This window comes from Mastacembelus armatus, chromosome 16 (genome assembly GCF_900324485.2).
Source record: "Mastacembelus armatus chromosome 16, fMasArm1.2, whole genome shotgun sequence".
In the NCBI taxonomy this organism is placed as follows: Eukaryota; Metazoa; Chordata; class Actinopteri; order Synbranchiformes; family Mastacembelidae; genus Mastacembelus; species Mastacembelus armatus.
In genome coordinates, this window is record NC_046648.1 from 20,862,293 (window position 1) to 20,879,866 (window position 17,574).

Consider the following 17,574-nt stretch of genomic DNA (forward strand, 5'->3'; position numbering starts at 1 on the left):
TCTCACTGGTTAAACAAATTCTAATAAAATTGTCTCATTAAGGTGAAAAGTCCTGATTAAACATTTAAACTCTGAAAAAAGCCACAAAGTAAGAGAATCCCATAATATCAACAATAGTTATCTGTTGTTAGAAGGCACCATAATGTTTACTTGTCTTTCAGGTCATCAATGAGAAATTTCTCATGAATCTGAAGACTTTCATAGAAGATGTCTTTGCAGGCTTCACTAGCTTTCAAGGGACCAGAGTAGAGCTCTCTAATCTTGTCCTGAGTTGTAGGCAGAGCTCTGATTTGCTCATAAACTTCTTGTTGGATGACGTCTTCGTCTAGGAGATCATCCAAAATGGGTCCAATGTTGCTCACTCTCCTAATAAGCTCAACTTTGTGCCTGTCCACAAAGTGCTTGCCTGAGGAAAGAGGAGAGAAAATGATGGATCTGATTTAGAGATTTTGAGAACATGAAGTTATAGCAACTTCCATCCATCCATCCATCTTCTTCTGCTTATCCGGGGCCGGGTCGCGAGGGCAGTAGCCGAATCAGGGATACCCAGACTTCCTTCTCCCTGGACACTTCCTCCAGCTCTTCCGGGGGGACACCGAGGCATTCCCAGGCCAGCCGTGAGACATAGTCCCTCCAGCGTGTCCTGGGTCTTCCCCGGTGCCTCCTCCCGGTGGGACATGCCCGGAACACCTCCCCAGGGAGGCACCCAGGAGGCATCCGAAACAGATGCCCGAGCCACCTCAACTGACTCCTCTCAATGTGGAGGAGCAGCAGCTCTACTCCGAGCTCCTCCCGGGTGACCGAGCTCCTCACCCTATCTCTAAGGAGCACCCGGCCACCCTGCGGAGGAAGCTCATTTCAGCCGCGATCTTGTTCTTTCGGTCATGACCCAGAGCACATGACCATAGGTGAGAGTAGGAACGTAGATTGACCGGTAAATCGAGAGCTTCGCCTTACGGCTCAGCTCCTTCTTCACCACAACGGACCGGTACACCGACCGCATTACTGCTGCCGATGCCCCGATCCGTCTGTCAATCTCGCGTTCCGTCCTTCCCTCACTCGTGAACAAGACCCCGAGATACTTAAACTCCTCCACTGGCCAGATCCTCCAGCACCCTGGCATAGACCTTCCCCGGGAGGCTGAGGAGTGTGATCCTTCTGTAGTTGGAACACACCCTCCGGTCCCCCTTCTTAAAAAGAGGAACCACCACCCTGGTTTGCCAATCCAGGAGTACTGTCCCCAAACGCCACACGATGTTGCACAGGCGTGTCAGCCATGACAGCCCAACAACATCCAGGGTTTTGTTCGGGAAGCACCGGGTTCGGGGCTTGCCGCCACAACAGGCACCCGAAACCTTATGGCCACAGCTCCTAGCCGCCGTGTCGACAATGGAGGTGGAAAACATGGTCCATTCGGACTCAATGTCCCCAGCCTCCCCCGGGATCTGGTAGAAGCTCTCTCGGAGGTGTGAGTTAAAGACCTCTCTGACAGTGGGTTCGGCCAAACATTCCCAACAGACCCTCACAGTACGTTTGGGCCTGCCAAGTCTGTCCGCTTCCTCCTCCGCCAGCGGATCCAACTCACCACCAGGTGGTGATCAGTTGACAGCTCTGCCCCTCTCTTCACTCGAGTGTCCAAGACATACGGCCGAAGGTCAGATGACACGACTACAAAGTCGATCATTGACCTCCAGCCTAGGGTGTCCTGGTGCCATGTGCACTGATGGACACCCTTATGCTTGAACATGGTGTTCGTTATGGACAAACTGTGACAGAAGCACAGAAGTCCAGCAACAGAACACCACTCGGGTTCGTATCGGGGAGGCCGTTCCTCCCAATCACGCCCCTCCAGGTTTCACTGTCGCTGCCCACGTGAACGTTCAAGTCCTCCAACAGAATTATGGAGTCCCTGGTAGGAGCACCTTTCAGCACCCCCCCGGGAGACTCCAAAAAGCAATTCAGTTATAGCAACTTGAAACATTTAATTTGAAGAGGTTTCATTGCAAAAGCTATGTAACTTCTATTTACTGTTAAAGTAGCTAACGGACAAAATGAAAACAAGCATGACTCATGCAGCGTATTAGTGTGTATATAAGTGTTATGGTTATAAAATTTTAAAAAAGCTAAAATTTGAAAGAATCAGATCCACCTTCCACAGCTCTGGAAAGACACAATCTCCAAATGTCATTTAAAGCTTATGTTCTAGTTTTATCACAACATTTTCAGAAATACATTTATTGTCATGCAAGGACTGATACTGACTTCTTGGCTGTACAGCAAATACAAAGTTAGGTGAGTTAGAGTGTAGCGGAAAGACTGAAAGAGATGGGAGGCCAAACTTTCTGTTTTTCATACTGATTAAACAAAATTAATGAGGATTAAAACTGCTGTTTCCAGTCTTTATGCAAAGCTAAGTCAACCATCTCTGACTGTAGCTTCATTCTTAATGCAGGGATGTGAGAATGGTATCTGTATTCCCTCCTAACTCTGGGATAAGTGTCAAACTTTAAGTGTCAAACAGCTTCTAAACACCACACAGTGGTGATGGTTTCACTTGGTCAAGTTTGGCCTTTTATTAATATCAACCATGTACTAAATTAGAAGATTTATAGTTAGACTGTGACTCATGGAAACATTTCTGTTGTTTTCACAGTATTATTACTGTATTCTCAACAGTTTGTATTGTTTTAGTTTTTCACAGTATGGTGCTGTAATTTCCCAGTGCATTCTTGGAAAATATTAATGTTCCTGTAAATATAAATACAGTAATACTAATTGAACACGAAAATAACACAAACCTCCATCTTGAAATTAAAGAGTTGCCTTCATTTCAGTGCAGACTTTTGTTTATGATAAGTTTTAACATTGGGAAAGTTTCAATCTCTGAAATACAAAATAATATTTATCTTAATATAAATCATTTAAAATGTCTTACCTTGAATATGACCAGTTCTTTGGTAATCACCTGAAATAAATGCAAAAGCAAAGAAAATATTGGTGATTCACTGATTCACTGCCTATATCCAACAGCAGACATTGTTTTTATTAATCAGTATTAAACTCAGTAAACTGAATATATTAATAAATTAATTAAAGTGGTACATGGGCAGCACAGTAAAATTCTTCTAATGTTACTTAAAACTGACCTTGTCGAATCACACAGGTCCACACTGGTTCAGAGTTTTGTTTAAGCCTGAGGGTGAAGTCTCTGTCTGGTTTTTCAACAAATATTTCAAAGTAATTTGGAGAACTGTTTTCATATCTGAGCTCTAAATCCTGTGAAAGAAAAATAAGGCAAAGTGCAGGATGATAATCACATTGAACCTACAACAGTCATGACTGCAGGTGTATTTTAATGCATTTTCTTCTGCCTGTTAAATAAACATCATAAACGTCTTATTTCACTGGCTGAAGATACCAAGAGCCAACACTATTCACAGGCATTAATTCAATACAAAGCAGGGGGAAAACACTAAAATGCTTTTCCCCAAAAAAACTGGGTAATGAAAAATGGATGGATATAAAATGCTGCTTAAAATAATTTGTATTGTTTTCATCTTGAAATACATCATTTTAAAAAACTGCTTATTCTCAATCTGTAATTCAAATAAATTTTTTGGCAAGTATTACTGCTACTATTTGTGATTATTTTTTCAGGCTAGGTTTTGACAACAATTTTACATTAAACCACAGAGAGAAAATGAAGCTACATGTTTGGAAAAATACTCATATTTTTCAACTTTCCACAAAGACTGATACAAATAACATAAAATTATATTGTGGAATGAGGGCAAGGGGCCTGTTCCTGTTTTAGGAACGTCTGATGCCTTTAACTACTGTGTATTAGATTCATCTAAGACTTGTATATGAGACTGAGCAGTTTACTTCATAGAAAGCAGTTTGAAACATACTTCAGGACATATTTCTGCACCATCTAAATCTGCTGTTAGGATAGAACATTGATGCATTTGCAGGAACCTCGCTGGATGTGGCTTTCGTATTGCTTTGCTTCCATCAGACACTTCCCTCTTTTCTATTGCCTGTAAAAAAAAAAACCAAACAAAAAATCTAATCAACACATACTTGTGTTACATGTTACAGTAACCAACATTGTTTATGTATTTATCTTTTAATGACTGGTATTGGTGATAGTAAGATATTTACAGTAATGACCTGTTCTAGGCCAGGATCACTTGGGATCTGATAAGCATGGAGGGTCAGGAAAGCTTTGGTCGTCTTATATATTAACACTCTGCATTTTATTTTCTGCAGTAAACCCAGTTTCAGCAGGACGCCTCTTAGAGAGAAAATGGGTTCAGGTAATTTGACATGGGATGATGTGACCTCAGACACTTTTTCCACAACATCTCCACAGTCATCTATGTGTAGGACTGCAAACTTGTCCAACACGGTTGGGTTGTCATCTGTACAAAGTACAAACACTCTTTATTAATAAAGACAAAAAGGTCTTATACACACATTATAAAGTACTGACATTATTTTTATAATTACTTCTTTATACATGCCCAGTTACCTATGAAGATCCAGTGTGGCAGGTACACTTCATCAAACTTCCCAGCAATGACTCTGATGTCTATGAGGGGACCTGCAGGCATGTACTGTATGCTTTCCATCCGCTCCACATGTTCCTCCCAAGAGTAAAACTGGTACTTAAAGCCGACCTGATTCTTACAGACCCAGCGTAATCCAGAGACACTGCATTCAAAGTTTCCTGCTCCAGACTGGAGGCTAAGTCATGGGAAGAACACAAGGTTGTGTACATGAACATAAATAATGTAAAAGATGCATAAAATATATATTTTGAGTGTTTATGCCTTTATTGTATTGGATGCAAAAAGTAGTAGTGACATAACAATTGTCATATTGCATCAGTGACAGTACACAAAAGTTTTCTAGTTTGCATTTTGTAAAAAAACAAAAAAAAAAACCCAAGCTTACCTTTTCCATAGTTTCAGTTTACTGTGCTGCAGTAGTTAGGATGTAATTTTTACCTGTACGTTGGCGTCTCATCTGCATCTGCCTTGTTCACTTCAGGTTCAAGTTTAGTCCAGTCACTGCAGTCCTGCTGCAGAGGACAATTATTTTTGTAAACAACTGGAAATGTGCCTTTTTGCAACAACATAAATTAACAAAACAATGACAAATAAACTGAACAAATGCATAAATCAAAGGGATTACCATGGTGCTTCCACAACTGACAAGCTCCAAGCTTCTTGAAGGCCCTTGTTAAAAGATATTTAAAAACATTTTTAAATGATGTTATAGTGATGTATAAAATGATGTCAATATAAGCTAAGCAGAACAAACTGTTGAGCAAAGTCAGTGCTTTTGTAATCTACAAAGTACAGATTAGTGACAAATAACATTTCCTTGTGAAAGCAAAAATTCCATATTAAAATACAACAGTCACATGACTATTTGTTTTGCACTATCACTGGGTATAAATTACAGTAAACAAGTTGCTGTAATCTGAAATAACAAGCACTAGTGGTGCAGTTATGCTTTATATGATGCATTTACAAGTATTTACATGACCAGAGAAACCAGATCATTCATGTAATAAATGATGTTGCTTTGTTTTCATATTTACTGCTACTTTACTGTTTTTATGTTTTACTCAATTGTTTCATTTTTACTGTGAATTGTAAAATATATGTAATAGACATTCATGAGATTTGTCCTTTGTCCTACCTTCACCTTCTGAGCTGGTCTGTAACAGCTTTTCCTCCAGGTCAGTTCTATTCATGTCCTTAAAAATCTCCCTGGTCACTTCTACAGACTGTTGACCATGTCTCTTCACTATGCGATTCACAAGTAGTTCTGCTGTGTTTATCCACTCCAGTTGGTACCATGGAATTTGTGGGAGGCCCCTCTGGAAGTACATGAACTGGAGCAACCACTGGAATTTCATTAGATTTTTGTGATTCAAATATCTCAGTGTTTGCAAAAGAGTCTGTTTAACAGAATCCCATGATGCTACCTGCAAAAAAAGACACCAGTAAACCCCTTTGACTTGACATGACTCAATATCCTCTTTGTGCACAAACATCAAAATCTATGTTATAAAAAACTGAGCCAACCAGACAGCAGCCAATCACTGCATAGGCAGGAGGGAAACATACTAAACATTCAGATAAGCAGATTTCTACTCTTTATGTTCCAACTATTGAGGACCAATAACTGTAGTCAGGAAAACATAGACATTACAAAGCCTCTGTCTCAGTCTTACTCAGTGTCACTGTCTTTAAACCTGCTTGAAAAACCATAGCTTAATGGCAATAATTTAAAAATGCATGGCAGCACAGATGTTAGCACTATCTAGACCCTCTGGCCTTTCTGTGTGGAGTCTACATGTTGTCCCCATGTCTGTGTGGGTCTTCTCTACTCCAGCTTCCTCCCACAGTCCTAAGACATTCAGGTTGGGGTTAGGCTAATTAATGACTGTAAATAGGTGAACGTTCATCTCTATGTGTCAGTCATGTGACAAGCTGCTGATCTGTCCAGGGTGTACCACACTTGTTGCCCAAGGTCAGCTGGGACTGTCTCCAGCCCACAGTGACCCAGGATAAGCAGTAAATAATGGATGGATGGAAAAAAAATGTTTTTTTCATTTATTGTAACTGTTACTCTGTCAAAAACTGGAAAATGACATTAATTTGGTGAACAGCACATGAGATTTAGGCCTTTAAACATAAACATTAGGACTTGATTTGTCAAATTTGACTTGAGACCTAATATAGACTTACAATATAATTACCTTGTCACAACTCAGATTATTATTGATACAATGAATTATTACAATAAATTATTATACTTTAACAAAAGCTTTTTATCTGTACTTGACTGTTGGTTTTAACATATAAAAATCAGACGTGTTTATCTAGAGCTGGGATAAACTTGTAAACAGATAACTGTAATGGATAAATGGTTTGTGTTTTTATCCAGTTTCCAATCTGCATCTACTGAAGAAAAGCTGTGTTGTGTAAATTCAAACTCACTCTGTCCATAGGTGGAGGTCCAGGTTCCCCCACAGAGTGTTGTTCTAAGTAGAAAGGAAATTTAAAATAAACACAGATGATTATATTCTAATCAAACATCCAAGTATAATCAACATTGATAACATGCAAATTAAAAAAAATAAACAAAAGCAAACATGACTGACAGTTTAACGTGGTCCATTACAAAAGCCCTGGAACACCTCCAAATGAATTAAACTTCAAAAACCTGGTTTTATTGACAGAAGCTGACTTTATTATTTCACTAATGACTTGTGTGTCCCCTTGATTTAATATTTAGTAGATTACTTTTTATTATGAAATATAAAATGTATTTTGTGATATTTTGTGTCTTCTTAGTTTTACCTTCGAGGGATAAACTGGTCTTTGACAACCTCTCCACCAAATCCATGTCCATGAGAACCTTCCTGGTCACTTCCATAGATTGCTGACCGAATATCTGCATTATAACATCCACTATTTCTTCCCTGTCATTTGTGTGAGTCAATATCCATGTGATGTCTGGAGGAAGCCACTGGGAGGCAGTCCACTCCTTGAATTTCATGAGCTCACTATAACTCAAATTATTCAGGGTTTCCAAAAGCAGCTGTTTGACAGCAGCCATTTTAGCCACCTGGAACACGCAGTCAACAACACATGTATTTAATACAGCAGGACAATTACAAATGTGTATCATCAATGTTCATGCAGACATGAGTACAATTATTTGTGTTTTCTTCTACCCTTTAAGTCTTTTAAACTGGTCACATTTGTTTTTCATTTTATTTTACTACCTGCAACTGTTTTCACATATAGAGCTGCCAAACACTGAAATGACTCAAACTGAATCATGTGACTCAAAACTACTTTTATAATTTCTGTTTTATATCTTATGTAATGGTTTGCAAAATGATTTAAGACTAAAGTTATTTTTTGTTGGATGAACTTTTCAAACTTCAAAAGTCAGGACAAATGTACATGATGAAATTTTCTCATATCAGTTGTAACAATATCATGATACTAAGAGTTCGATCCACTTAAATGCAGCTTCAGCTTTGTCTGGGCATGTTTGTGTCATTATTTAAAATGTACAGGATGAACATCATTTTTAAAGACATGTTTTAACCTGCATCTGTGGAATGAAAGCTGTGTTGTATAAAGTCAAACAGACTTGATGTGACTCACTATCTGGATCAGTGCAGAGCTCTGTTCAGCTTTAGAGAGTTTCTCTGATGAGGAAAGTGACATAGGACAAATCACTGTTATTCATACGTACCTTTCCTCTATATGAAAAAAGTTTATAAACTCTAAGATGTCTAAGATGTTTTTTTCTTTACAGTCTTACTTTTGGGTCCTGAGCTGCTGAGTGACAGCTTCTCCAACAGATCACGTCTCTTCATTTTCTCTAAAATCTCCTTGGTCTTCTCCACAGACTGTTGGTCGTAAGTCTGAACCAATAAAAACACTGTGTCCTGGACATCTGACATCGTCAGTAGCCTCCACAAGATGTCAGAATTAGGTTTTTGATGATGAATATGACGCAGGAACATCATGAACTCCTTAAGCTCCTCATCTCTCAAACCAGCCAGTGTCTCCAAGAGCAGCTCAATAACAGACACCATTGTTTCTACCTGGTCAATTCAAAGGAATATATAATATAATATACATGCAATAAAAGTGAAATTTCTAATTATGACAACTGCAAATTTTTACATTCAAATCTCATCAATGAATGTGTTTTAGAAATGTGTATATTGTAAAATTACATAAACCACACACAGGGCAATGATACACTTAATATTTGTCCAACTGATCAAATATAGTTATTATTTAATTTTAAACCTACATATATCAAATGAAAGCTGAACTGATTAATGCAACACTGCAATTATAATTTTTAAAATGAATCTGCCAGTTATTTTCTCATTTAAGAGATTCATTGTTTGATCTATAAATTGACAGGGAGTCATTCAAAATACGCAACACAATTTCTTCATGTCCAAAAAGAGCCATTTGGTAACTCAACTAGATTTGGTACATTGTTTAATTTCTTGTTACATTAAATCATGGTATTTCAGTTCTCACAGTAGTAGCTGTAGAGTGTATCATGCTAAGTAGGTGTTCGGATTTGTTATCATACTGTGTTGGAATAGAAGTGAATGCATTTGTTTTTGCAATAGGTGGCAGTGTCTGGAATTGCCTGTTCACCTTTAATAAAATATTTTTCAAGTGTTATCCTTAACTCTGGACTCATGAGTACATTTTCACAAGACAACAAATTGTGTAGGACACACATGAAAACCAAAAAAGGTTTCAAGCCTAAGTGGCCTTCAAATTAGGTTTGCAGCAGTAGTTCTTAACCCTGGTAATCAAGGAACACTGCCTGCTTGTTTTGCAACTCCTATCTCTGCCCTTACTACTTCTGATTGGCTGAACAAACCTTCTTATGACCAACAGCTAAAGCCCAATCTTATTCATTTTAAAATTATACAAAACAAAGAAATGCACAAAATAATCACATCTGGGAAGCTCTAGCTAGATAATGTTTTAGCATTTTTAAAAAAAATGAATTATGCGATTACTAATCATCAAAGTAGTTGGCAATTCATTTTTTGCACCTCAGCCAATCGATTGAGATGTGATATGACTCACTTTCTGGGTCAGCACAGAGTGATGTTCTTCTGTCTCTGGTGAGAAAGCAGATATAAAAACCATCAGTGATTTTACATCAGACATCAGCTTTCTCATGTTGCTTCATTAAGGATAATGTGCCACTGAGTTTTGATTTAAGTGTGAAATTCTCAAAAACACAGAGATGGTCACAAGTCATTTTTTGGAAGTCCAAGTCAAGTGTCACAAGTCCAAGTCACGTCTTATGTCTCATGGTTGCAATGAACAACGCTTCTTGCATGCTATGCCAACTGCAAGGCTCTACAAAGCTACTAATAAGCTAACATTAGATAGCCGATGTTGAGCTAAACCAAGTGTTGACTGACTGACCTGTCCAGGTGCATTTTGAAGTGCCTCATAAAATTAAATGTGGTAGATCCAGTGTCTTTTATGTTATCCTGCACACCTTGCAGCTTGCCGTTTGTTCGTTTGTTTACTTTTGTTTGCCCTTTTAATATAATAAAACTTAAAATCCGTTCAAATGTCATCACACATAAATGAAGGTTCCTTTTTTTATTCATTATGTGTAGCAAACTCATTCCTCACGGTTTATATTTTCACAATAAGAGGTTGAAAATAGACTTCTCTATATTCTTTTGTAAAAACCCAATTAATAAAAAAAAAAAAAGGAAAATATAATCAGCCAATTAATCGATTATTAAAACAGTTGTTGCCTTAGTAACATCATAAATATTAATTATCCACTTTAGCAAATGAACATGTCACTTTACACATACTGTCACTATTAAGCCCCTTTCACAGGGCACCCATGCACTGCTGTGATTCATCTGATGGCATCTGAACATGTTTGAATAAGCACTTTTCCATTAAAATAGGTGAAAAATGTTGAAAATAATCATGAAGCATTCGGAAGAAAATTCCACTACAGTAGATGTTTATGTGACAATGCTGTTAATAAATTTAAGAAAATGATTCCATCTTTATTTACATCTATGCCATGTGCCAACACAGTGGAGGGCAGCTGCCTCAATCCTACTCCCTACCAAGTTGATCATGTTGTTGATAGTGCTGTAACCTCACTGCTTAAAACTCTTGATACTGTGGCCCCTCTGAAAAAGAAGGTAGTGAATCATAGAAGATTAGCCCCATGGTACGGTTTACATATTCGTACCTTCAAGCAGCATCATGAAAGGAAGTGACACAAATTTAGAAGAGTTTTATCTAGCCTGGAAAAACAGTCTAATAGCATATAAAAAAGCTCTTCATAAAGCCAGAACTGCATACTATTCATCACTAACAGAGGAAAATAAGAACAATCCCAGCACTGTAGCCAGGCTGACACAAAGTCACAGCTCTGTTGAGCCCAGTGTTCCCTTAGCTCTCAGCAGTGATGACTTTATGAGTTTCTTTTCAAATAAAATCACAACTATTAGAGATAAAATTGCTTCCTATAGCTGCCATAAATGAATTTTCTACTACAGTAGCTCTTGAATCATCTGTAAGACCTCAGTTATGTTTAGACTGCTTCTCTCCCATAGATCTCTCTGAATTCACGTCAGCAATTGCTTCATCTAAATCATCAACGTGTCTCTTAGACCCCATCCCAACTAGACTGCTTAAAGACACCCTTCCATTAGTTGGCTCATTTTTATTAGACTTGGTTAATTTATCTTTAGTATCAGGCTACGGACCACAGGCTTTTAAAACTGCAGTAATCAAACCCTTACTCATCAAGCCTAGTCTTGATCCAGGAGTCTTGGCTAATTATAGACCAGTATCCAACCTACCATTTATTTCTAAAACCCTTGACAAAGCTGTTGCTAAGCAGCTATGCAACCATTTACACAGAAATGAACTATTTGAAGATTTTCAATCAGGATTTAGAACACATCATAATACAGAAACAGCACAGTTAAAAGTCACCAACAATCTTCTCTTAGCCTCAGATAATGGACTTGTTTCTATACTTGTCCTGCTAGACCTTAGTGCAGCATTTGACACCATTGACCACAGCATCTTATTACAGAGACTGGGGCATGTGATTGGAATCAAAGGAACAGTGTTAAAATGTTTCCAATATTATTTAGCAGACAGATTCCAATTTATTCATGTCCATGATGAACCTTTCACACGCACAAAAGTTAGTTACGGAGTTCCACAAGCTTCTGTGCTAGGAGTGATTCTGTTCACCTTATACATGCTTCCCTTAGGCGATGTTATTAGGAAGCACTCTAATTACCATTGCTATGCAGATGACACTAAGCTTTATCTATCTATGAAACCTGATAACACAAACCAGTTAGCCAGACTTCAGGCGTGTCTAAAGGACACACAGGCCTGGATGACCAGTAACTTTCTACTTTTAAACTCAGAGAAAACAGAAGCTATTGTATTTGGCAGACACTCTTTAAGGCTCCACTTAAAACCTTCCTTTTTGATAAAGCTTATAGTTAGGGTTGGTTTGGGTAACCCTGAACGATCTCTTAGTTATGCTGCTATAGGCCTAGACTGCCTGAGGACTTTCCATTGGTGCACTGAGCTCCTTTACCCTACCCTACCCTAACCCTCCGCTCCTTTCCCTTCCCTAAACAAATAAAACTGAATTGAACTGAATTTAAGTGAATTACCTTTCTCTTTGGTAATTCCAAGAAATGTTTCAGTTGATGATTCTGCACCTGCAACACATGTAATTAAAATTTTAATTTTATAATAAATACACTGTGTATAAACTATTTGTGCATGTTCTAAGTGTAATACACAGTCTTGATGGTATAACATTTTGAATATTTAAATTTCAGACTTGAAGACTAAAAGTACGGAGAAACCATAGTTACAGAAAACACTGAGGGCATCAATAAGAAAGCATTGCAGTACCCTGCATTCAACAGATTAACTCTATCTCCATAGTGGAGTGTGGTGTACATCAAAACAAAGCTGTACAAAAAGACAGTTCAACAGATTTATGGAATGTTTTTAACAAAAAATTGCCAACAACAAATGTAAACAGATTCATCATCCCCTCAAAACTTTGTTGATTTAAAAATCAGAATCCAAAACATTCACTTTTAATTTAATCTGTGTTTTAATGTTGTATGTGTAAGTAAACTGATTTGGCTCCATCATCCAAAATAGTTATTTAACAGTGTGGGAAACTTTCCCTTATGTTTCAGATGACAGTTTTAACTATGTGAAGGTTTTGTACATTCAGCTCTTTGTTATTTCTGCTGCCATGGTAGGGCTGTGTGGTGTTGTTGCTCTGGTTTTAATATTTTGCTGCACAGTTAAAGATTTTGTATTTTTTACTATTATAGACCAATGTGACAGGTTTCTCACCCTTCAGCTCTGAGCTGGTCTCTGACAGCCTCTGAGCCAGATCAGTCCTGTTCATGTGCATGAAAACCTCCATAGTCACCTCCACAGACAGTTGACCAAACATCTCCACCATCAGATCCACTGTTTCTTCCCTCTCTGCCCACTCCAGCTGTCTCCACGGGATTTGAGTTAAGCCCTTGTGGAAGCAAGGGAACTGCAGGAACCACTTAAATTTCTTGAACTCCTGCTGTCTCAAATCACTCAGTGTTTCCAGAAGCAGCTCTCTAACAGACGCCATTGTTGCCACCTGGAAAATTCAAATATATGTTTATTGTTCATTTGGTCACTTTGAAAAGAATGGAAGTTAGTGATCCCTTAAGGATTTTTTAATTTTGCGTTAATGTGACCTGAAACATCATCAGATTTCCTAAGAAGTCCTACACATTGATAGAGAGAACCCAAAATTAAGCTTTTTGTCTTAAATGAGAAGCATTCTGTTTGCATAAAGAAAAACGCTGCATTCCAGCACAAGAACGTTATCACATCCATTAAACATGGTGGTGGTAGCATCTTGGTTTGGGCCTGTTTTGCTGCATCTGATCCAGGATGTTGCAGTTATGTTCTTAGTGTTGCAGTCATTGCTGCACATCTGGGTCACAAACTGACAACAAAGGTTCATAAATTCATGACACACAGATGTGTTTTTGGATTATTTTCTTCAATAAATAAAAGACAAATTTTCTATTTTTATTTCATTTGTTTTATTAGGTTCTCTATCTGATGACTGTGAAAATCTGATTACATGTTAGGTTACATTTAAATTCTAAAGGGTTCACAAACTTTAAACACCAATGTAAACCTCTACTCTGTGGAAAACATCCACTCTAAACCAACACTACTGATCATCACTAACATGATTCTAAACCTGCATCTCATTAAATAAAAGCTGTGCTCACTTTGTGAAACAGTGCAGACAGGTGTTCATCCACAGAGAGTTTTTCTGAGGGGAAAGAAAGAAAATAAAGGAAATAAAATGACTTACATGAAGATTTCTTCAAACTGAAACTACAATAAAATGTCTTGATTAACTTACTTTTGGGCTCTGATGTGATGTCTGACAGTCTCTGAGTCAGATCAGTTCTCTTCATCCTTCCTAAAATGTGCTTTGTCTTCCTCACAGACTCTTGGCCATAAGTCTTCACCATTAAAAACACTGTGTCGTGCAGGTCTATTTCTTCTGTCAGTGGCAGACTCCATGTGTAGTTGAATGAGGGTTTATGAAAATGACTGAGCTGCTGGAACTTCTCAAGCTCCTTATCACTCAAATCTCCTATTGTTTCCAAAAGCAGCTCTATGACAAACACCATCTGATCTACCTGGAAAATTATAAGAAAATAATTATGGGGCAAAAGTGAAATTTCTCACCTGGAATAATTAGTGTTCACTTTAGTTCATTAGTTATTTACATATCTCTGTATATTGCTTGTATCATCCTTCAAAAGGATCAAGGTGAAGAATGAACAGAGTCAGAGATGTGACATTACTCACTCTTTGGCTCCATGAAGGCCCCTGTTTATCCACAAAATGTTTCTCTGGGCATAAAAGAAAGAGAAAAGACTCATTAGTTATCAATCTAACATCAGACTTTATAAACACGTATATTAAAGATGTTATTCCTAAGTGACATAGAAAGCTTCTTTGCAGTGAGATTATAATAAAAGAGCAGCCTAAAGATTTCCCACCAATAATGAACACTGGTTAAGTATTTGTCACGGAAATATGCATGAACTGATGTATTAGTAGTAGTTTTATGTTTTTCAAACATTTTTGTCTCCTTTGCTTTACCTTTGATTTCTGAGCTGATGTCTAACAATCTTAGCAACAGATCAATCCTGCTAATCTTCCATAAAACACGTTTGGTTAGCTTGACACTTTGTTGTTGTTTCATCTCCACCATCAGCTCCACCATGTCCTGAATGTTCATCTTTCTCCATTGGTGGATCGGGATGAAACAGAAATCTTTTTCCAGGCTAATATGGGACTTGAATTCATCAAGCTCCTCTGAACTCAACTCTTTCAGAGTTTCTTCAAGCAGCTCCTTAGCCGTCATTGTCATCGACAATGACTCTGTTTCAGATTTATGTCAGAAATTTGATTTGCCTGTGCATGTTTGAACCTCAGATAAAGAGACAGCAGAGGAATGTGAAAACATCTTCTTAGTGACCAGAACCAGCAATGCACACGCGGTATAAAAAATTAGGGAAAAAATGGACAATTTTGAGTTGAGACATAAACCTTTCAAACTCCTCTTCAATGGTTCAATGATCTGGAAAATGGGGAAATAAGATTTAGAATCAGATTATTTACAGTTTCCATTTAACTGAACACAGTAAGTTAACGCAACATAATAACCATCATATCCTCCCATCGGCCAACTGGAACAAAATATTTTGAGAATACTGGGGAACGTAATATTTTTGATTTCATTCTCATTGTCCTGATAATGTCCTCATTTACCTACGGTGTATCTCTCCAGTTTGACGTTAGCTTTAAGCTTTTAGTCTCAGACACACAAACGTCAGCAAAGTTAATGAAAGTTCTCGGGTTTTACACGATTACAGCTCCAAAGTACTTTGACGTTACAAAGGTGAAAGTTAAGAATAACCAGACAAACACTATAAGTTACCACCGCTTTGAAAACACGAGTCTTTCGTTTATTAACCGGAAGATCAGTAAATACTGAGAAATCAACTGATTCAGCGCTGTGGATGCTTTTCCGTGCCAAGATTACAGCCTGGCTCACACTGAGCGATAATATTTAGAAATTCATATAAAATCAAATAAAACGCTTCACATAATAAGTTACCGACAAATAATGACTGTGTAGCCCAATTCATGAACAAAGCTATTAAGTGCATCAGCAGGTTAATGACAGTCTGAACATCAAACAATAAATATATATACACGTCTAAAATAAAGTCAAACACTTATTACACATACACATCGAAAAGTGGCTCAGTATAAATCAAACCATAAATAAAAGAGCAGGAATGAAAAAACGTCAGTCATAAAAAAGATAAAAGAATCTGATTTACCTTTTGATTTACTTTATTTAGCACACATCAACAGCCTTACAAGGAGTGGGTCTCCTTTCACAGTGGCGGCCATGTTTTGCTGCCATGTTTCTACAGTAGCCCAAAAAGGACAAAGCAAACTCTAAACATTATGTTTATTTGAATCTAAAATCTAAAACTGTTTTGTTTTACAAGTAGTGGGGCGGTGGGTTGTGAGGAGTGCTCATATGACTGCATTCTGCAACTTACTAGACCCTTCAAAAAGGTTCAGTAAAGAGTGGCCAGCACAGCAGAACAGTGGTTAGTTCTGCCACCTCACAGTAAGAAGTTTCCAGGCTAGAACCTCAAAATATGTTTGTGGCAAATGCCTCTGATTTATGTTTTGGCTAAAAATTCTGATTTAAATGACTTATAATATTGTATTGTACAGCAGAACCCCAAAATCTTTTGGATCAGGCTGATTTGGCTTTTCTTCCTAAATAAAAGTCATGAAATAAGCCTTGTATAGGCTGTAAAACGGGGAAACAGTTACACTGTAGGCTGTGTGACTAATCAAGTTACTATTAATGCTACAAATCAAATTGGCCCTTGAGGCATGAATGAATTATTTATTAATTAATTTTGTTGAATAAATTATTTGTGTAAAATGAACTTATGACAACAATATTTTTCATCAAAAATTCAAATGCCACATCTGGGCTCAGAGCAGCCAAGAAGAAACAGGCCAGAGGGAAACAGGCTCAAAGCACTAGAGCCCGGTCCATCAGTGTTTTAAGGCATGTGCTGTATTTTGGAAAACATCAGTTGTTTGGTTCAGTAGCTTTTATTTGTTATTTCAAACATTTAAATACAGTGGATAGTGAAGTGAATCAATGTTAAACCAGAACCATGGTGCTACAGAAGGACAATAAAACAATACACTGCATATACAGTAACTAATGTCTTCATGACTTCTAACTGTGCATTGCAGTAAACTTTGTTGTTGAAGACATATTTGTCCTGCTCATGTTGTAGTGTAAATATCTGTGGCAGCTCTGCTGAAGAAACTCAAGTGTCTTTTGAACTGCCTTGACCTTTTAGCTCCTTTTCCTCTAAACCTGTTGACTAGTACTTTGTACTCCACCTTACATGAAGTGTTTACATTCTCTGGTCTCTTCCTTTTATGGAGCACTCCAACAGTTGAGTATCGCACTTTCATAAAGTTGTGAGGCTTGAAAGGGGAAAGTGAAAACTCCCTGCAGACTCAGTTTTTCCAGGCATGAAAATCTCTTTATGACAAGTAGATTGAACTGAATTAATTAGATGACTGGTGTCAAACTGTCCAATATGCCCAAGTTCTACAAAAAGAGAGATTTATTTCAAAGTTGTCTTTGCATGTCCTCTTCTTTCTTCTCTTGTATAGTTTTCCCCCTCTGTCTCTGAGTCATGATAAGCAGCTTTCTCTGTAACATTTGCGTGTGAAGATGGTGACGTTTGTGACTGGTTACGGTATGTTCTCCAAATTTTATATTGTTGTTCTATTGTTAGATGTCTGACGTCAG

The 17,574-nt window shown here is 37.8% G+C and overlaps 1 protein-coding gene across 1 annotated transcript; it reads right to left on the reverse strand.

Moving 5' to 3' along the window:
• On the reverse strand, positions 1-16,130 carry LOC113136227 (uncharacterized). Its single transcript, XM_026316847.1, has 21 exons — positions 16,055-16,130; positions 14,805-15,285; positions 14,508-14,551; positions 14,053-14,335; positions 13,916-13,959; positions 12,981-13,266; positions 12,275-12,322; positions 9,669-9,703; positions 8,362-8,647; positions 8,202-8,245; positions 7,383-7,650; positions 7,020-7,063; positions 5,713-6,001; positions 5,200-5,243; positions 5,013-5,086; positions 4,535-4,749; positions 4,174-4,424; positions 3,912-4,040; positions 3,147-3,276; positions 2,936-2,965; positions 1-406 (listed from the first exon to the last, which is right to left on the reverse strand). The coding sequence occupies exons 2-21, from the start codon at positions 15,073-15,075 to the stop codon at positions 147-149; spliced, it is 3,075 nt and encodes a 1,024-aa protein (XP_026172632.1). The 5' UTR covers positions 15,076-15,285; positions 16,055-16,130; the 3' UTR covers positions 1-146.
• Between the last annotated feature and the right edge of the window lie 1,444 nt (positions 16,131-17,574).